This window comes from Balaenoptera musculus, chromosome 3 (assembly GCF_009873245.2).
Source record: "Balaenoptera musculus isolate JJ_BM4_2016_0621 chromosome 3, mBalMus1.pri.v3, whole genome shotgun sequence".
In the NCBI taxonomy this organism is placed as follows: Eukaryota; Metazoa; Chordata; class Mammalia; order Artiodactyla; family Balaenopteridae; genus Balaenoptera; species Balaenoptera musculus.
Window position 1 is genome coordinate 99,864,277 of NC_045787.1, and position 21,788 is coordinate 99,886,064.

The window sequence follows — 21,788 nt, forward strand, 5'->3', positions numbered from 1 at the left end:
TGGAATAGCTTTCATGTTGAATGTTCTGTTGCCGTGAGTAACAACATGGGATGTTTAAATCTTGAACAAAACAAATACACTTTGCAGATTCACTATGCCTTTCTCCAGAAAGCTTAATGAATTAGTGAATACCTTTATTTAATAAGATCTTAAGAGAGAACTATAATAGCTGTTAGCGGAAAGTCATACTAATTTTTATTGGAAAAAGTAGAGCATAATATGTCTTTAAAAGCCAAGTGCTCAGCAGCCCGTGAATCTGTAGTTTTAGAGATAAAGATCTAGGTTTCTAGCATGCGTTGCTATTATTTGTTTCTGTTATTTGTAGCCACAAATAATAATGCCTTCAGCTTCTCAAGAGGAGGATCTATACTGCAAGGATTCCTGTGTATGGAACATGCTACATCTTGGAAAACCTACTGGATTTTAAGGACCTTTTTATGCAGTCAAGGTTGATTATTTGTACTTGTGGCCAGGCTGTTTCATGCAGAAGTGGGAAAACATTGTTCCAGGGAGCACCTGTAACCACTTTCCCACAGTTCTTTTTGGATTTTAACATTTTGATGTCAGAATTGCTTTTGGCTCCTTGAGACCTAAATATTTAGTAACATAGCCAGCTTTTCCCCTCAAAAGAGTATCCCACAACAAGCAAATACGTAAGAATGCCTGGAAGCGCTTCAGCTCTCTATAGCAGCACCAGTTGAACAGAATTCCTGGAGCCGCTTTGGAACTCTGGATCTTCTGTCTTCCTGACAGGCTGGATGTACGGCCATCCCCAGCAACTACATCGCAGTTTCCTTCTTGTGAAGACTGGTAATGAATAGGGTTGTATTAGCGACTGAACTGGAAACTACTGGTTCCCACCAACTCCAGCATCCAGCCCCCTGTATACTGTCTCCTCAGGACATTAGGAATCTTATTCACTGTGGATTGCAATCCTTTCTCCACCAATGACCTGCTCTGTGAACTAATGACTGGTACTTATCCCATGTCTCAGTTTTCCTGTCTCTAAAATGGGGATGGTTATAACAACTTTGCAGGGTGGTTGTAAGTTTTAGAAGTTAGGCATGTAAAGTGCCTGGCATGTGGTAGCTGCTCAAAGAGCAGTACTGTCTCTTTAGCTTCATGACATTCATTAGCTGGAACTCTACTTGGAGAAGAGAAATTTTTTGGATAGCTTTCACTTAGCACTTCAGTTTTATTTTGTAATGTCTCCAAGTATTCTCCATGAAAAAAAGTATGATTATGTGTACCAGAGGTCCTCATTATCTAAGCGTAATCAGGAGAGGAATAAAAGCCCACTTAAAAAGTCAAGTCAGTAAACACTAGAACATGTTTTCATAGTGAACAGTAAAACACACAAACAAAATTCATGTCATTGGAATTTGTCTTGAAAAGTTAAATTGAAAGTATGAAAATAAGTGCATCTATGCCTATATTTAATGAGATTTAGGTTAGATCTTTAGAATGAATTGGCCGTTAATTCTTTCAACAAAATTATACATTCATATTACACGACATCCTTTATTTTGTGTTCGTCTTTGCAGTACATAATGATGGTCATTTTTGCAAAAAAAAACCCAAATGTCCTTGTGCTTCATCAAGTTATCTAAAGCCTTGTCTTTTTCTTTTAATAGTCAAGTCATTCTCTTGTGAAACATCTCTTGCACCATCATCCTTGTTGATATGTTTCTGAAATTACTAACTGCTCCAACTTTTTCCAGTGACCTGATGTGTATTTTAAGCAGTTAATCAACATCACTATTTCTGACTTCATGGATCCTGCATCTTTTGCAAGCTTTGCAATTTTGCTTCCAATCCACTTGCATTGTATTTGTGTTGCATTGAAGGAAGGTTTGAAACATCTCACAGTCATTGTGGGACTGATTTCCACAGATGTAGATTTAATGGATACAGAGAGATGCTACTTGTAAGCAGGGTGGGATGTTGGGGGCAGAGGGGCTAAAACAGCCAATTCATGAAAATTTTCATATTATGATGACTTTTCTATCCCTACACAACCTTGAAACTGTGGGAAGTTGGATAACCAGGCCTCCCTGAATAGCATTATTTTCATCCCTTGATGAAGAGCTGTATCACTGACCTTAAGGTCCTCAGCATGATCTTTTCCAGCATGTTTGCCCATGCTGTCCCCTGGGTTTTCCACATCAGCTTTTCCATCAGTATCATTTGATCTTCTGCTTCCACATAATCAGTTTCTAATGACAGACCGGACACAGAAAAGGGGGGGGGGGGAAGATCTTTCATGCTTCCTCAGACCTGTGTCAGCACAATCAGCTTTTAACCATCCATAAAACTGGCCAGTAATGATTTTGAAAGAGTGACCCTTGTAATTTTCTACTACTGGACTATGGATGCAGTTTGGGAACAACTAAAAATGGAAGAAAACGTGTGAATGTTTTAAATTCCAGCTGCAGAGTCCTGATTTCCTAATTGTCACTGACCTTGGTACATTGAGTAATTTTTGATTATCATTGGGGATATTGTAGTAGATTTGTAGTGAAAATAATAATAAAAGCAGTAACAACTAACATCTATTGAGCGCTATTCTAAGGACTTTGCCTACATGAACTCATTTAATCTCCATAAAACCCTCAGGGTTACCTTATGATCCAGCAATCCCACTCCTGGGCATGTATCTGGAGAAAACGCTAATGTGAAAAGATACATGCACCCCAGTGTTCATAGCAGCACTGATTACAATAGCCAAGACATGTAAGCAACCTAAATGTCCATGAATAGATGAATGGATAAAGAAGATGTGGTATATATTCATATATACAATGGAATATTTCTCAGCCATAAAAGGAATGAAATAATGCCATTTGCAGCAACATGGATGGACCTAGAGAATACCGTACTAAGTGAAGTAAGTCAGGCACAGAAAGAAAAATATCATGTGATATCACTTATATGTGGAATATTTTAAAAAAAGATAGAAATGAACTTATAAACCAGAAATAGACTCACAGATTTCGAGTTACTAAACAAATTTACGGTTACCAAAGCGGGAAAGGGGGAGGGATAAATTAGGAGTTTGGGATTAACATGTACACACTACTATATATAAAATAGATAAACAACAAGGATCTACTATACAGTGCAGGGAACTATATTCAAAATTTTGTAATAACCTATAATGGAAAAGAATCTGAAAAAGAATATATATATTCAGATATAGGTATATAGAACTGAATCACTTTGCTGTACACCTGAAATTAACATTCTAAGTCAACTATACTTCAATAAAAAAAATTTTTAAACAACACTCAGAGGTCAAATGTTCCTATTTTACAGATGAAGATTCTGAGTCTCTATCACTTAAATGCCTGTGATCATTGGATAATAGAGATCTGTCAGGAGTGTGAGATGAATACAAATGTCATTGCCCACTGAGGTACAAAGATCACCAGTATAAATCACCACCGGGGGTGTGTTGGAAATTCAGGAATCTGGGTGTTTTTTGAACCCAGGAATGGAGCAAATGGAAAGAATAATGGTGGAGAGCCAGGTTTGTCCTCTGCTAAGCTCAAAGATGTGCAGGAAAACTACAGTATTGACTTGAAGAGAACTATAGTGGATTAGAACAGAGAAATTTTAAGGCTTATCAGTAGAAATGGAATGTTTGAAGTCAGAGCACTCATAGGAATGTGTACTGGTTAGCAAGCGCAGGATCAGATTAAATGGAGGAGGAGGAAACTGAGAATGTCTACATTTCACTAGATAACAAGAGTGGAACAAGCCAAGAACTCAATTGGAGTTTGACAAATGAAACAGAGGGCAAACTGAGGCTGAACTGAGTATGAACCACTCAGAGGCCTTGGCAATGCCCATCCCGCCCAGTAATGATATAATGATAACAAACACATGCAAATGAATTGAATAATGTAGCAACATGTGCTCCAGCTAGCTTCCCCTTGGAGGATGGAGTTTGAAAAGTTTGATAAGGTTTTTAGTCACAGACGAAACATATGGTCAAGAGGGAAAGAATCTATGTATAAAACATTGAGTTTCCAGGTACCGTGGCTTCTGTTGTCTCACTGACTTTGTTGCTCTTAATGCCGAGAGTTCAAGGAGTTAAACTCTTGTTCTGCAAGTTGGCATTGCTTCCCAGGAGGGACTTGGTCTGAAGTGACAGAGTTCCTTCTCTGGGAAGCCCTGTGTAAGGTGGCTGAGATTGACCAGGGCCCTGATGGTTGAGATTTGCTCCCTTTGCCATACCTCATCTGAAACAGTTAGGTCCAGGAGAAGGGGAAATGAATGTAGAACTAGAAGTAAACCTGAGTGTTTAAAATGTGGACCCAACATGACTTAAATACAAAGGGAAAAAGGAAGAAAGAAAACATAATCCCTATTTGCCCTAGCACCTAGAACAGTGCTAGAAACTGGTGAGGACTTGTAAAGCATCTCTTGGTTGATTTTAAATGGTTCAAAGCTGAAAAATATCTTAAAACAAGCCACCACATATAATTCCTCTGAAAAAATAAGCATCTGTGTTCAGCTGCTTATTGTTCAGTTATTTGACGTAGTTGTGAGACTCATTTTTTTCATTGAAGTATTGTTGATTTACAATGTTGTGTTAGTTTCTGGTGTACGGACTTTTGGTGCATAGTCTTAAAATGTTGTATTTAAGACAGATGTATCATTTGTACCACCATGACCTTTGCCTGCTTGTAGAAAAAGTGTGGCACCCTGTGTTTATGCATGTCTCACTAGTGAAGTCATTTGGACTAGGTGCTTCGGTATGAATGCGTGGGCAGTGGCCCACCCGAGGTCAAGTTGCCTTCATGTCAAAAAAAATAAGTATTTTTTCACTAATTTCATTTCATTTATTTTTAGTACTATTATTTACTTATATTTTTTATTTTTTAACAAATTTGAAAAGTGTCGCAGGCAGAACAACTGAGGAGACCTGTGTCCTCTTCTCAACTCTGCAGTTGGAAAACTATGCAGCCTTAAGCAATCACTTGTCCCTCCTAGATTTAATTTCCTTAATTTGCACACTGATAGGATCATGCTAGATAATCAGTATTTTTTAAGGACTTTATTTTATTAGGAAGTTTTAGGTTCACAGCAAAATTGAGAGGAAGTACAGAGATTTCCTGTAGACCTCCTGTCCCCACATGTGCACAGCCTCCCCCATTATCAAGATCCCCCGGCAGAGTGGTACATTTGTTACAGCTGATGAGTCTACATTTGCACATCATTTTCACTCAAAGCCCATAGTTTACTTTAGGGTTCACTCTTGGTGTTGTATAGTTTATGGTTTTGGACAAATGTATAATGACACATATCCAACATTATAGTATTGTACAGAGTATTTTCACTGCCCTATAAATCATCTGTGTTATGCCTACTCATCCCTCTCCCTCCTCCTCCAAACCCCTGGCAACCACTGTTCCCATTTTACTCTTTCTCTAGTTTTGCCTTTCCCAGAATGTCACGTAGTTGGAATCACTACAGTATGTAGCCTTTTCAGATTGACTTCTTTCATTTAGTAATATGACTTTAAGGTTCTCATATCTTTTGATGGTTTTATAGCTCATTTCTTTTTAGCGCTGAATTATACTCCATTATCTGGATGTACTCCAGCTTATTTATCCATTCACCTACTGAAGGTCATCATTGCGTCCAAGTTTGGGCAGTTATGAATAAAACTGCTGTAAACGTGTGTGCAGATTTTCATGTGGGCGTAAGTTTTCAGCTCCTTTTGGTAAATACCAAGGAGCACAATTTCTGGATTGCATGCTAAGTGTATGTTTACTTCTGTAAGAAACTGCCAAACTGTCTTCCAATATGGCTGTACCATTTTACATTCCCAGTGGCAGTGAATGAAAGTTCCTTCTGTTCCACATTTTTGTCAGCATTTGGTGTTGTCAGTGTTCTGGATTTTGGTCATTCTAATAGATGTGTGGTGGTATCTTATCATTTTAATATCAGTTTCTATCAGTTTCTCTGATAATATATGATATGGCGCATCTTTTCATATGCTTATTTGCCATTTGTATTTCTGATTTGGTGAGGTGTCTGTTAAGATCTTTGGTTCATTTTTTTAATCGGTTGTTCACTTTTTTATTGTTGAGTTTTAAGAGTTCTTTGTATATTTTGGATGACAGTCTTCTATCATATGTGTCTTTCACAACTATTTTCTCACAGTCTGTGGCTTGTCTTCTCATTCTTTTGACATTGTCTTTCACAGAGGAGAAATTTTTGATTTTAATGAAGTCCAGTTTATCAATTATTTCTTTCACCATTGTGCCTTTGGTGTTAGCTAAAAAGTCATCACCATACTCAAAGTCATCTAGGTTTCCCCTATGCTATCATCTAGGGGTTTTATAGTTTTGCATTTTACATTTAGATCTATGATCAATTTTGTATTAATTTTTATGAAGGGTGTACGGTCTATATCAAGATTGCTTTTTTTTGCATGTGGCTGTTCCGGCACCATCTGTTGAAAAGACTGTGTTTGCTCCATTGTATTGCCTTTGCTCCTTTGTCAAATATCAGATGAGTATATTTAGATGAGCCTGCTTCTGGGCTCCCTATTCTGTTCCATTGATCTGTTTATTTTTTCACCAATACTCCTCTGTCTTATTACTATAGCTTTATAGTACATATTAGGTAGTCCTCCAACTTTGCTGTTCTTTTCAATATTGTATTGGCTATTCTGGGTCTTTTGCCTTTCCATATAAATTTTAGAATCAGTTTGTTAGTATCCATGAAATAACTTGTTGGGACTTTGGGACCGCATTGAATCTATAGATCAAGTTGGGAAGAACTGCTATCTTGGCAATATTGAGTCTTCCTAGCCATGAAAATGAAATTGCTCTCCATTTATCTAGTTCTTCCTCAATTTAATTCATCAGAGTTTTGTAATTTTCCTCACATAGATATTGTACATATTTTGTTAGATTTATATCTAAGCATTTCATTTTTTGGAGTATTAATGTAAATCATGTGCTTTTAGTATCAAACTCCACTTGTTAATTGCTGGTATATAGGAAAGCAATTGATATTTGTATATTAACGTTGTATCCTGGCAACCTTGCTGTAATCACTTACTAGTTCCAGGAGATTTTTGTCAATTTTTCAGATTTTCTAAATAGACAATCATGTCCTCTACAAACAAAGAGAGTTTTATTTCTTCTTTCTCAATATGTGTAACCTTTCATTTCCTTTTGTCTAATCGCATTATCTAGGACTTCCGGTACAATGTTGAAAATGGGCAGTGAGAGGGGACATCCTTTCCTTGTTCTTGATCTTACTGGGAAGGCTTTGAGTTTCTCACCCTTAATTATGGTACTAGCTATAAGGTTTTGTAAATATTCTCTATTTAGTTGAGGAAGTTCCCTTCTATTCAATAATTTTTTAAATAGTAGCCTTCAATGGCTCTCTCTAGTGAAAGGAAACACAGAGGAGAATAGTAGTAAAAATAGGTGCATATAAGACATTCGGGTAAGGCTAGAGTTTGAACATGAAATCAGTTTGAACATAAAATCAATCTCAGAAGAACCTGTCATTTGTATTAGTGGTGGGGTTTTTTCCCCTTGGGTTCCTGCCTGCTTTGTTGCCCTCCCTGACCCTTGGTCATTCTTGTTTGGAGTGTTCATGTTGTCAGATGTCCGTCTTTTTCTTACTTTCCCCAACTCCCTGTCTGAACTTTTTGGAACTATGAACCCTAAATTTTTTGGAGTTATGACTTTGATTTTATGATACACGTCATTCCCCCAAATGCAGTATGTCCTATATTTATTTTAAAATATAAAAGTATGATTTGTTTTGTGATAAGACTTTTCTACAGTACTGGTGTGGAAAATTTTGGATACCTTTTGTGGCTAAGCTGAAGTTAACTTCTTATAAAAAATCTTTGTTTGGTTCTCTTGCTTCATTCAGTGAACTTTTTCATTCATTCAACAAATTTTCGAGTGCCTTTCATATGCCAAACTCTGCTGAGCACTGTGGATTATGGTGAACAACACAAAGTATCTTATCATGGGGGAGGCAGATGTGTGAGCAGATAATAATATTAAGTTATGCTGTATACACTGAATGTAATTTGCTCAGGAACTTTGCAGAGAAGGAAGGGGCGGGAAATAATCTATACTTGAAGTCAGGTGTAGGTTTGAATGCTTCCTTAGGAGTTACTTCCTAAGTAACCCCTCAGTTGAGTCTTTAAAGAATAAGCTTAAAGAGTAAACAAAGTGAACTAGTCAGGGTCAAGTCAGAATAAACAGAAACCACTGTAGGTACTTCAAACAGACGGAAATTAAAATAGGGCACTAGTTACTCTGGTGCTGGAAGAGTTGAGACACCAGAGTAAGCACGATAAGGCAATCCTGAGATTAGCAAAAGCAGGAATGCCACTACCACCCCAAGGGCTGAGAGGATAAAGGAAAGAGGTCCATTACCACCCACAAATTAGGGCCTTCTAGCACAATTGAGAATAATAAGAATGCTGCTAGTGGTGCTGCCTTGTGGGAGCTGATGATATGCAGGAGACACCGCCTGCAGCAGGGCAAGGGTGTGTGTGTGTGTGTGTGTGTGTGAGAAAGAGAAAGGGGGAGAGAGAGAGAGTGCTGCCCTCTAATCTTCTGCCCGAATCTGCCCTTAGCAGGACCTACCAGGAAGCCAGTCAGCTGGCAACGGTGCTTAGGAAGTCCAGTTACCTGAGAGAGTGGATCTAAAGTAAATAGGCAAGTGATTGCACCACTGATTGGTAAATGAGTAGCCAAAGGTGGGGGTTTGGATGGCTTGGGGTGGTGGTCATGAGAGGAAAAGGGTGTACACAGAGACATCAGCCTAAGCTGAAACCCGGGACAAGGAACAGCATGGAGTGTGCACAGGATGCCAGTGTCATGTCAGTTTCCGGTGTGAGTCAGACATCGGGAGAAGCTGAACAGTAGGCAGGCACACCCCCATGAGGGCCTTCATGTGCCTGGTGGAGGAACTGGCTCTCTGCCCTGTGGGCTGTGGGAAGACACCAAAGCGTTTTCAGTAGGAAAGTGTCAAGGCCATTTTTGTGTTACGAGTTGTGTAGACTCAGAGAATGATTTTGAAGAAGCCAAAATGTACCAGTTTCCCTGCCTTTAGTTTTGTCCTTCTCAAATTCATTCAAGCAAGAAACAATGGGAAGCTGTAAGTTAAAAAATGGTAAGAAGGATGGAAAGGATAAAATTTTAATTGATGCGATGTTTGAATGTGCAGGCGAGGGAGAGGGGATGAGGGAGAGGGAAGGCTCAGGAATAATACCCAAGTCTCTAACCTCAGCCGAATGGAGGATGATGGTGTTGCCATGTAAGGTCAAGTTTGAGTTGGGGAGCCTCCGGGCATCCAGGTAGTGATATCAAGGAGCAGGTGGATACCTGTACATATGGGGGTCAGTGGTTGAGTGGGAAGAGCAGTGGACCAAGACCTTTGACCTATAGGGAGGAAAAAGTTAGACTCTTAAAGGAAAAAGAAAAAGAATGTCGGACAGGTCCGGGTGTTATTGGATTTAGTGGTAGGAGCTGATCCTGTTCTAAATAATTTTCAAAGGATAAAGAAGTAGAAAATTGTGGTGGGTTAAGAAGTAAAAGGAGACATGAAAGTGGCAACAGTGAATGTATGTAGATGTCCCTCTTGAGATGTTTGGGTAGAAGGAGAGAAAAGATGGGATGGAATCCACAACTGGGATGGGTTTTATTTGTAGGGCTGGTGAGACTTGAGGATGTGTGTGGTCAGCTGCAGAAAGCCAGAGATGGGTTTAATCTTTAGAGGATAGAGTAGAGATGGAGACCAAGGGGCTCAGGGCTGGAGTCACGCCTGGAGAAGGCGGGGGGAATTTTCCACAACTTCCTGCCAAGGAACTGAGCTTATGCTGCAAAGACAGTGCGTTTAGAATTCCAGCCTTTGGCAAAGAGCCACGTAGCACCTTCCAGTTACAAGCAGAAAACACCTCTATGACTGTCTTAGGATTTTAGGAACTAGTCACAGAAAACTAGCAGTTATATAACATTTTGCAGCCTTCCGACTGGGTTCACGATTTCATTTGACCCGTGATCACCTTGTTACACACACCTTACATACACCTCACTGTGAGTGTATAAACATAAACATATACATGCATACAAACATATATTTGTGTACATATGTGTGTGCTGGTTTATACACACACACACACACACACGTACACACATGGCTATATATATTTCATTGTCTCTGGGAAATCCCTTATTAGGAATCTGAGGCTCAGAGCAGATATGACCTGACAAACCTTTCACAATCCATACATGATTTAACCCAGGTCTTCTGGCTTCAGGTTCCTAGGGACAGACTTTGTCATTCTCATAGATTGGCCTAGAGAGTGTCATGTATAGGTACTGCCCTCTACTTTACTTCCTGGTTCCCCGGCCTTCCAGCCTCAGACATCCGGGGGCCACTCTTCTTCCTCCAGCGGCAGGTCTTCCCCTTCTGCCCTCCTGTATTCTAATGGAGAGGCTTCCCCAAATTCTGCCCACAAAGCTACCCCATCCTGGGCCCTTCCTTTCCACATACAGCAAGGAAAGACACCACCAGGGCCCTCATACTTGCAGACTTTTTCTTCACGGCCTCGTTCTCAGATTCTCTCGGCTTTCTCTGCTACCACATTTTTTCCAGTTTTGAATCCAGTATTTCTCCCCATTCTTGCTCAAGGCCCTGCCAACCCACTGCTCTTCGGAGCCACATAACCCTGGTGGGCCTCCTGATTCAGTCACGTACGACTGGAACCAGTGGGCAAGTTACTCAGCTTTATTGAAGCTAATAATTCCTCATAGCTTACTGTGAGGATTTCAGGAGAGAACGTATGTGAAGGGTCCAGCTCGGTGCCAGGCTTAATCAATCTTAGCTCCCTTTCCCCACCAGAGCGGCCTGGAGCTCTTATCCACATTTCCCAGCACTCAGCACACTAATATAATTAGCAACATTAGTATATCTAAAAGGCAATTACCGTTTAATTGCTCTGGCCCCAGCCAGCCTGAAGTTCCTCTCTATTCACTTCTAATTTGGAGCTAGGGGGTTTTCAGTGCTACACAGGCCAGTCACAAAATCACTGCCTTAAGAGAGAATTGAAAAAAACCTTCAGGCAGTCATTGATTACAAGAGAAAAGATTTGGTGATTCCCTCCGTTTTGTTGTACATAAAAATGCAAATATCAGTTTGTTCCTGGCCAGTGAACAAATCGGACAATTTCAAGCAGCATCTTTCTGTGACTTAGTGAATTATCCTGCTTCGTTAGAGCAGCGCTGCTCTCCAGAAGGCGTGCCCTCCCCGATACGCGCTATACTGATCATTAAAATAAACTAGTGCCCTCGTGTAGATTCAGACTTAGAATCAAGTTTCAAGCATCTCTTCTTAAAAGACATTTATTTATATTACGTACTCAATTTAAAGGAGTAAATGCCCTTCCCTCAGCCTGCAAGATTTGTTTATCTTAGCGCTACTGTGAGAACTTAACGCCCAAAGGAAGGCAGTGTGTTTTATTTCTTCTCCTCCGACCCAACGTTGCATAAAGTAACAGAAGCCTCTAATCAAGAGGAACCCGAAGTACTTTGAGATTTCGAATCCAAATCTTTACTGTTAGAACTGCACACGTGCATTTGAGGGAACCTAGATTGCCTTAAGCCACACGGAAAGCATTTACATCTGTACCACTTTACTTGTGATTGCGAGTTAAAGTAAATTCTAAATAACTTTAGCTGTTTGCGATTTGGAAAACAGCCTGGGCCATATAAATTCTCCCTTAGTTCTTTTTCTTTTAAATCTTATGCCAAAGTAAATGGAAGCCGTAGAGAACCTTTGAACGCCTCAGTTCTCAAATGACCCCAGTGAAGCTGGATTGGCAGAACCAAAGTTGAGTTTCCAAAGGAAGAATTTTTTTCTTTCCTTCTTGAAGTGTACACGTGACAGTTACCTGCCTTGGGGGAGGATGCAGTCCTTGGAGGAGGAGGACGCAGGAGGGCTTCCTGGGTCCCCCTGCCCTGGGCCGTGTTTGTGCCTCTCAGAAATGAGCTTTCTGCCGCCGTCGGGAGCTCAGCACTGCCCTTCTTGGGGAGGCTTGGAGTTGGCCTCCAGGTTTCTTAGCACCTCTGCTTCACCAGTCAGGCAGCTTCACTTTTCCCCTTCCCTTTCCCTTTCAAAAAGACCTGTCGAAAGCAAGAGGTCTGGAGTTCACTGCCACCTCTTCCTGCTGGTTAGGGCAAGTGGCTTAGCTTCTCCAAGCTTCAGTTTCCTTTCCTGTGAACTGGATATGAAAAATAGTTCTGCCCACATGGGTCCCTCTCTTCTCTGAGTGTTTTATTCTTGTGCTCGTGACCACACAGTTTATTACATTACATTGTATTCTTCATGATTTATTGATTATTAGTAAATAATTTATTTAAATATATCTTATAAGAAATGATATATACGTGTATGTATACATACATGTTACATAATATAATACATATAACATGTATTATGCATCACTGTGTTCTTACAACTAGACCACATGCCTCTTGAAAGCAGGGACAGTGGCTTCCACTCCTGTGCATTATCCTTGGAGTCCAGTGCTGTGCTGAGCACCAGATAGGTTCTCAGTAGACAACCAGCTGAGGCAGTCTTACGAAGGTTCCTCTTTAGCCATACTGTGCCTTAGTTAACAAAAGTACTATCCATCAGTCAAGCCAACATTCAGAAAAATTAATTTTACTCCCCTTATATTTTAATGTGTGCTATTTTTCTAGTATATAAATAACCCTGAAGGAAAACAATGGCATTTATGTTTCACACTTTTGCTCTAATGCAAAGGAACATATGACATGTTTGCTAATCCTTTGAAAAACAAACGTTTATGTAAGCCTTTAGAGAAGGAAGTTTAAAAAACGTTTTTTACCCTTAGCCGTCAGCTCTAAGTCAGTAGTATTTGCCACAAATTGTTACTGTTAGGGCATGTTTAAGAGATAGCATCACATAATTTCTTACTTCATTACCCCAAATTAAATCTCACATTAAGGTGGGCTGTATGTTGTCTGCTATTTAGGGTTGTGTTTCACTGATCTACAAACTCACTCCAGGCATTGTGCCTCTGCTTAAACATAGTCAGGAATGGGGGTCTCACTACTGCTGGGAACAGCCCTTTTCTGTTTCAAGTAAGGCATCTTGAACTGGTGTACAGAATGTTTAAAGATCTTTCTGAGATGCAGAAGTGTAAATGCCCGTAATGGGTATTATTATTATTGAAGGAGAATGGAGAAGACTAATTGCTATCCAAAAATCTGCATGACTTGTGTATTATAAACCCGAGAAAACTCTTCTCAAGAGGAGCGTATTATAGGCTCTATAGCCTATAGAATTGGGTGTACCAATTGTAGATGATTAGGGAAAGATCGAGAACAGTCAACAGAAAATCCACAATCTCCGCAGCGTGGAGAGGCAGTAGTTTCAGAATCACTCATACCTGGCTTTGATTCCTGTCTCCATTACTTAGCAGCTTTGAGCAATTTACTTTTGTCTCTGGTCTTGTTTTCTCATCAGTGACATAAAAATGATATTAAGGATTAAATGAGGTTACATTTATTAAAGCAAAACACCAACACAATGCCTGGTTCAAACTGGCGTTAAACGGTAACCAGTATGAGCATTATTATTGTGTTGTTACTATATTATTATTACTGTTATTAGTATAAACTCAAGGGTGCCTGTTTGACTGCAGTTGACACTGAGGTTATGGATGTTTCTTAGGGAAGAAAAATGTGGTGGGGGGACTCTGAGTTGGCTACCTGTCTTAAGAGGCAACTGGGGATAAGGGGTTTAATAGGAAGTGTCAGCCCCCAAACTCCACCTCCCCTCAGTGGAATTGCAAGGCCCAGCTATCCTACTTGTTAACACTGCTATAAACCTCTTACACATACCCTTATTAAAAGGGTTGGTGGGTACCTAATACTGATCTCATCCTTATGTAGGTAAAATACCAGCTAATTTCTTATCACTCTAATCTGTACTTTTTGGTCAGGCCAGTATTGTCCAATTAAAACAACTCTTCCCCCACCAAAAGCCCTGAGGTGCAGCGTTTGCTAATTTCCATGGTGTAAATACTCTCAGCATACCCAATTTGAAGCTTCCAACGTGCAGTCACTGAGCACAGAGTTGGGAAGAGATGTGCCCAGTTGCTCAAGTCAGGGCAAGCTGGCTCCAGAACACCACTGGGTCAGAGTGAAGCCTGTGTTGTGACAGTACAGGATACGATGATTGACAGAGAAACTTACAAGCAAATAGAGTAGAGGGAAAAGTGTTTGTCTTCAGTATGGGCAACAGAATTCATCCAGAAAGCGATTACTTGAGCAGCGTGTTTCAATGACGTTTTTCTGTCCTTACTCTGTACTCTGCAGTCATACTTAGGACAGAAATCTTTTCCTAGCCTCTTGTGCTCACTTGGCGGTTGGGTGGGGTCTCCCTAATGACTTCCAAATTATCAGACTGTTTCTTTAACCACTAGTTTAAAGATTTGGTCTCGGACGTAATGCCCATGTTTATAAAAATGTCTTCCTTCCTCCCTTCCCTTTTCCCTCCCTTGCTTCCTTCCTTCCTTCTTTCCTTCCTCCCTCTCTCCCTCCCTGTCTTCTTTATTCCCTTCCCTGTGGCAGCACAGTATTTTCTATCATCTCTTTTGTAATCCTAACAACCCCAAGAGATCATCAGAACAGGTCATAGTATATCTGCTTTGCAAAAATGGTAGAGGAATTAGAAAACTGCTATACTTCATAAATCTCTATCATGTTATTAATGTCAAAATATATAATTTTGACATTAAATAATGTCATATATAATAACAAAATATTTTATAATAACAATATATGTAATTTTGTTATTTGGACATCTTCATTGTTATTCAGACACCCTCACTTCTTTAATATTTTTTATGAGTGGAGAGGGTCATTTCAGCCTCTGGCTACCTTTCTTTTGCTGTCACAAAAATTGAATTTTGTTCTCTCCCTCATTACAGTGCTATAAATACATTTCTGAGAACTTTTAATGAAGTGATGATACCTAGCACTTTCTCGTTATAGTTACATCCCCAGAGATGATAAAACAGAATCCTCTTGAGAAGCTGTTTTGTTTCTAGCAGCTCAGAGCTTGAGCAAGCAGAATTCTGTTACAGACCATCCCCGAACTCTTAGGGTGAGGGTTGTGTCAACGTAGTGAATTAGAAAAACCCAGGTCTTCTCACTAAAGACTTCTTAAAAGTTTTTCAAGTGCCTAGTGACTCAAACTGAAGAAGAAGACGTCTGAGCTCACTGATTTGCCGTTTACCATGAAGCCCTCTGCAGATGTGCTTGAGATCATTGCTTGCACTCTTCTAATCCTTGTGAGCTTTGTTGGAAACGTGTGTTTGTTTTATTCTACAAGGAAATGTATGACTGGGCGTTTAGAGACATCCTTTCTTCTGATTTTCAGTCTTATATTTGTCCACCTCATTAAAAACTTGGTGGTGAATGTCATAAAAATAGTTTATTCTTCTGGTTTCATGTCGGATTCAGCTGGCTGCAAAGTTCTACACTTCATGGCAGCCCTGACGACTTCCTGGCCATAGATGTTACACTTTGCATTGCTGTACCACCAGAAGCTTTACCAGACTGTCCAGCACTTGAGTGAGCCTCCAAACCCGGACCATCAGAAGCATTCCTTGAAGGTGGTTTCTGCACTTTGGATGGCTGGCGTGGCAGTGTACCTCCCAGTTGTACCTTATACTAGAAAATCAGAATACCTGAATGCAGGAAATGATACAGACCCCTTGTCTACTAACAGGATTCCTAACGTGGATTGCCTAACTGACTTTGGAAACAAGCAAGTAGAGTTTTACTATGGGAAAGTATTTCTGGTTCTAATTGATAGTCTTCCTTTAGCCATCTTAGTCTTTGTCTGTTTCTGGATGTCTTTTCTGCTTTCGGAAAGAAAGAAGATGACATATGGTGACATCTGGATTGGAGATGGTGATTCAGCAATTGAAATCCTAAGAGGGGCCAAGTTTAGTATTTTATTAATGTGGCTGATCACTCCACTTTGGATTTCTCACTTTGTCTTAGTCTATTTCTTGAAAGACTTGGCAGCCTGTGCCCTTTTTCCAGCTGTTCTCACAGCCCTCTCTTCAGGCTTCTCTGCTCTCAGTCCTTTCCTGCTTATGCTGGTGAATTACAAAATGAAGTTGATGTCCTTCTCTGATGCCAAAGAGGAAAAACCCACACCACAGCCTGCAAATGTTATGCTCTCTCCATATGCTTACTGGCAAAAAACTCTGTTTTAATCTTTGGGAAACAGACCCTATCAATGGAAGGTTCAGCTGATGTCCCCATAGGCCTCATCAATAGATATTATAGTTTCTGAAAGAGGGACTAGAAGATTGACACCTCCTCAGAGAAAAACTTCTGAGGGAAACTGTGCAAGAAGAAGACATATGAACACAAGGTTATTGTAAGTGGAAGAAAGAACAGTCATCTCAACGTTTGTTTTTCTAGACAATACCACAGTTTTTAGTGTAGAAATTCTTGACTGACTCAACAGTGATCACAATCTGGAAGTGAACTCAACAAACAATTGATTAAGTGTTTACTCTGAGTAAGATACTGTGTTAAAAAATAGCATATTGTGGAAACTGAGGATCGTACGTCCCAGCTGAATTCCTAAAGGTACTTAACAGTAATCTTGTGTTTTCATCTTATGTTTTTCTTGAAATGCTTTGACACATATTGGAAATGTATTAGTTAAGTATGCAATGTACAGTTTTTGCACTGTCAATTGTGGTACCTCATCTAAGCCAGAAATAGTTTTTGATCATTTTCCTTCCTCTGAGTATCTTTAGTAAATTCGGGCTAGATAAAAGAATTGGATGAAAGAATTAGTGCTTGCCAAATCATACCTGTGTGTATGTACAGATGTGCAAATATTTGGTTACTACAGACATTTAGCCTACTCTTCTTACTTAATCACCTAAATATCAAGCTATACTCCTCTTCAGAAAAAAAGGGATATTTATTTTACAAAGAGTTTATTTCCTGTTTTGGTTATTAAATTGGTACATTTTAATTGGAAGAATTGATAAAATATCCATAATAATCTGTTTTCTGAATTTGGTTTTAATAAAAATAAGCACATTATAATTATAATTTAAAACACATAACCAGGATTTTATTTTTTACAGTTAGCCAGTGTAGCCATTTGAACTGCTTCAGATTCAATGATTAATAATTTTAAATATCTTATGTTGCATACATGTTGTATAAGCATTGAATTTTTAAGCTAATTCTTATTCAATTCTTGTATTTTTTCATTTTCCTTTTATCAGTAGACATAGGATTTACTATATTGTAGTTCTAGTGAATGGATATTCCTAAATAGAGATTCTTGCTCTAAAAAGGCTGCATCTAGAATTATAAACCTGGATCTCATTAACAGGAGAAACTTAGAACATCTTTGTTACCATGAAGTGCTACCGAGAAGGGAATTTTTAAAGTAACCAAGGCCCAAATTTTGTAGGGTTTGGTAGGCCAATGTCTGTCCCTTGTATAGCACTGGGAATTAAAATACACACACACACACACACACACACACACACAGAGACTTAAGACCTTCTGAGGTTTCTGGGTGGTCTTCATGGGAAATGCTTAGTTGAGTCCTCTGAGGAAGTTTAATCAGAAGGGCACTAGGCATGGATCCTGTCTAATGAAGTTAACATCTGTGGAGATGGAGGATGTGGGGAAGAGGTCACCATCTTTTAATTAAGTGCAGATGTAGCCAGGGCTGGGATCAGCCATTGATCTTAGGTAGTAGTTCTCAAATGGGGTTCTGGGACCAGCAGAATCAACATCATCTGGGAACTTGTTAGACGTGTAAACTCTCAGGCCCCAACCCAGACCTACTGAACCAGGAACTCTCGGGGTTGGACCCAGCAATTTTGTTTTAATAAGCCTTCTGGTTGATTCTTTTGCAGGCTGAACTTTGAGAACCACTGGTCTAGGGTTACCCAGAAGTTTAATGCTCACAAACGATGAGAGATATGAGAACGAAGCCAAGATAACCGACTCCTGATGTAGTCTTTAATGCTCCCGTGCACAGTGCTCTTTTGTCTACTTCTCTCTAAAAGGAGAATCAGGATTCTCATCTGTGCTGCATACATTCTCAATAATAATTGCCAAACACATCCACTGTAGAAATCAAGCAATCTTTGCAAAATCAAGAGTAAAGCATGACCACTTCAGGTGCGCCAAAAATCTGGAACTTGGATTTGGAGAGTTTCCGGTACATAACTGGGTAAGGGATCCAGTTCCATAGTTCCTTTCCAGAAGCCAGTGCAGGACATGGTTGGCATACACCCAGGCTCAACTTCCCAGTGCTAAAAATGTTTCCTTTTCCTTCCCAGATATTTTCTTTTTGTTTGGGCCTCGTTAGGTCATAGTTTTGTCCTTGTGGAACTGATAAGTTTTCATCTACAACAGAGAGTAAATTGTATTCTCACTGAATGAACAACATTCCAGTTCGCTTTTTAAAATTATTCTCACTTTAACTCTCTGACTCTCTCTCTCTCTCTTTTCCTCTCCCTTAACCTCCATATTTCATTCGCATTCCTGGTGGGATCAGGATGGCAGATGAAATAGGATAAAGGAAGTTCGACAAAGGTTGTCATGGTAGCACCTTGGAGAGGGGTCAGAGTTGGTCAGGACGGTCGTGAGGTCCTGGATCAGGACCGCACAGAATCTCTGACTTAGAAGGTCATCTGTTCCTCCTTTCCAATGCAGGATTCTCATCTTTCTCCCTCAGAACATCTCTCCAAACCTCTAAAGGAACAGTTTCTTGCTGGGGTGGTTGTGATCTTATCAAGGAGCCCATTCCATTTATGCCATTATTAAGAAGTATTTGCTGAGACTGGCATCCCTGAAACTTCCTCCAAAAAGTTTCCTACCCTTGAAGGCAAATCCTCCTTTTACCCGATGGCTTTTTAGACTCTTAGAGAGAGAGGAGTGCTTTTCTCCAAGTTAGATATTTCCTTAGCTATGTCACATGAGGCAGAGTTTGCCAGCCACTGGCTGTCTTGACTTCCTTGCTCTGTCTTGGCATATTCTGGTTTGCCTGTGGCCTTCTTAAGTAGTGGCATCCAGAACTGAACACAATACATATTTCCTTGTATTTACATGTGTTTATATTTTTTTCTATTCTACATTCTTTTATCTTCTTTTGTTCAGGTACTGTGAGCATGGATTCTTCCCTTCCTCTTCCGAAAATAATTTTAAATATTAAACTCAGTTTAAATCACTCTCACACACACACAAATACAAATTTAAAAGTACCTTTGCCTCAGGGCTTAAAAACTAAGGTCCTTTCAGGCTCTAAAGTTCTGGTATAAGTTAGTTCATTCTCAGTGTCAGATTTTAGAAATAATGAAATAACCCCAAATCATTTGCAAGAATTTTAAACTACAAGCTAGGGCTCACAACTAAAAAAAAGATCATATTTTAAACCAAATATACTTCAATTTTTTGAAAAACTACAAAAAGACCAACCTTTAGAGGGTTTTATCAGAACATTCCTGATCTCTAGAATGAAGTTCCCTAGTACAGTGGTATTTTACTTGCCTTTTCTTTTTTTAAAAAAAAAAAATTTATTTTTTTTTTATTTTTGACTGTGTTGGGTCTTCGTTTCTGTGCGAGGGCTTTCTCTAGTTGCGGCGAGTGGGGGCCACTCTTCATCACGGTGCGCGGGCCTCTCACTATCGCGGCCTCTCTTGTTGCGGAGCACAGGCTCCAGACGCACAGGCTCAGTAGTTGTGGCTCACGGGCCCAGTTGCTCCGTGGCATGTGGGATCTTCCCAGACCAGGGCTCGAACCTGCGTCCCCTGCATTGGCAGGCAGATTCTCAACCACTGTGCCACCAGGGAAGCCCTTACTTGCCTTTTTGATAAGACATAAGGAAAGATGGTCATAATCAAATTTTCTTTGAAGATGAAGTTGAGGTATTAAATCAATTGACTATGGAATACAATGCTTTATTGGCCAGTTCAGGGACACCTGTGGATAAGGTATATTAGGTTCACAAAGGTCTATACACTTTTCTTTAATGATCCTCATGCCTACCATTCTCTTTAGACTCTGCTGGAGAGAGGAAAGAGCAATTTGTTTGGAGTTATGGTCCGTGAACACCCACAGCAGTACAATTCAGGACTGAGGATGCCTATGGAATTCTGGCCTAGATGGTTCGGAGCCACGGCCATGTTTCAGAATAGTCCAGGGGGTAAATCAGAAGAGCTCTGGACTTGCTATCGGGAAGTGGTTTGTCTGAGCTGGCTTTGCCCCTATTTAGGAGTACATAACCTTGGCCGACACATTCCTGAGTTTTGCTGTCTTCAAAACAGGAAAGATATGATTGCAAACTGCGATAGACACCCTCTGCTTCCCTCTCACAGAGTTGTACTTAAGAAAGGTAAAAAAAATATTTAAGGTGATTTGAAAAAAATAAAATGTTTGATACGGGCAAAGTGTTACCTTACCCCTGCAGTTTTGGCAAGCTGAAATAAGGGAGCAAGGCAGATGTATCACCAGAAGCCCTGTGTGTGAGGCGATCACAGAACCTCACTGAGCCTTGGTTTCCTTACCTCCACAAAGGAGATTGTAAAGATATTTGTCTCTCAGTCTTTGTGAGACACACAGGAGAGAGTATGCGTAAAGGCGCCCAGACCTAGCCCCTGCTATGAAGTTTTGCATCACAATTGTTTGTGAGCATTCAAACAGGAAATGCGGCTCCCCTTGCCCCCCAAGCTGGAGCAAGCTCAACATATTACTGTACATTGGAGTCTCCTGTTTGATAGCAAATACTCACTTGTACTTTCTCCAAACACGCCAGAAAATTTGGTATTCCAACACGTGCTCTGTTTACACTCTGGCTTTGGAAATACTCTCCTGACGGCTGTGCTTACCCATCCACGCTGGCCATCACCCTTTAAGACCCCTTTTTTGAACCAAAAACAGCAACGGGTGTTAAATCAATGTTACCCATTCTTCTGGAAATCCTGCTTCAGAATTCTCCCCTCCAGGCCTTTGCCCGTGCTGTAACTCTACCTAGAACACTTTGTCCTGCCCCTTTGACTCCCTCATCATTTGTATCCTCACCCTTCAGCTTTCAGCTTAGACCTCACCTGTACCAGTAGTCACACTTCCCTCATCTCCAAGTTCTAGGTTAAGTGACTCAGGTTCCTGTGTATTTATTTGTCTCAGCAGGGACCACAGTATACATTTTGTTTTGAATTCCTAGAAAACATACATTGTCTCTTTTATTATTTAAATATTGATTTCATTCTTCTCCACATTTTTTTTTAGCATTTTTTTAACATCTTTATTGGCGTATAATTGCTTTACAATGGTGTGTTAGTTTCTGCTGTATAACAAAGTGAGTCAGCTATACGTATACATATATCCCCATATCCCCTCCCTCTTGCATCTCCCTCCCACCCTCCCTATCCCACCCCTCTAGGTAGGACCACAGTATATTGTAATGGCTTGTTTTCTTGTCTATTTCCGCCTTGTACTGAATGCTGCATTCTGGAGTGGAGAGTAGTGTTGGTCTTACCCAGCATGTACATGCGGGAATATTCCATAAATGAAGAAGGGGATGAAATCTACACAGCTTGTGCTTTTCCCTTTTCTCCTCATATGTACTTCTTGGCTCTCCTACAGTTACCTCTTTCCAGTAGAAATTTCTTGCCTCTATCATTTTTCTGCTTCAAGACTAGG

General features: G+C 40.1%; 2 protein-coding genes across 6 annotated transcripts in view; both read left to right on the forward strand.

Moving 5' to 3' along the window:
• The window catches only part of LOC118893416 (synuclein alpha interacting protein), a 149,394-nt gene that overhangs the window by 47,159 nt on the left and 80,447 nt on the right, over positions 1-21,788 (forward strand). The window contains exon 1 of one of the 5 annotated variants that reach the window (XM_036848950.1): positions 18,147-18,318. The exons of the other annotated variants lie outside the window; for them this stretch is intronic. The gene's annotated coding sequence lies outside the window, so the exon portion shown is untranslated. Of the gene's footprint in view, positions 1-18,146; positions 18,319-21,788 lie in introns of those variants that run through there. 5 annotated transcript variants of the gene reach the window in all.
• On the forward strand, positions 15,332-16,315 carry LOC118892520. Its single transcript, XM_036847281.1, has one exon. The coding sequence runs from the start codon at positions 15,605-15,607 to the stop codon at positions 16,313-16,315; it is 711 nt and encodes a 236-aa protein (XP_036703176.1). The 5' UTR covers positions 15,332-15,604.

Bases quoted from the DNA above. Each gene is read 5' to 3' on its own strand.
- LOC118892520 (XM_036847281.1), top strand. From the start codon at position 15,605: ATGTTACACTTTGCATTGCTGTACCACCAGAAGCTTTACCAGACTGTC.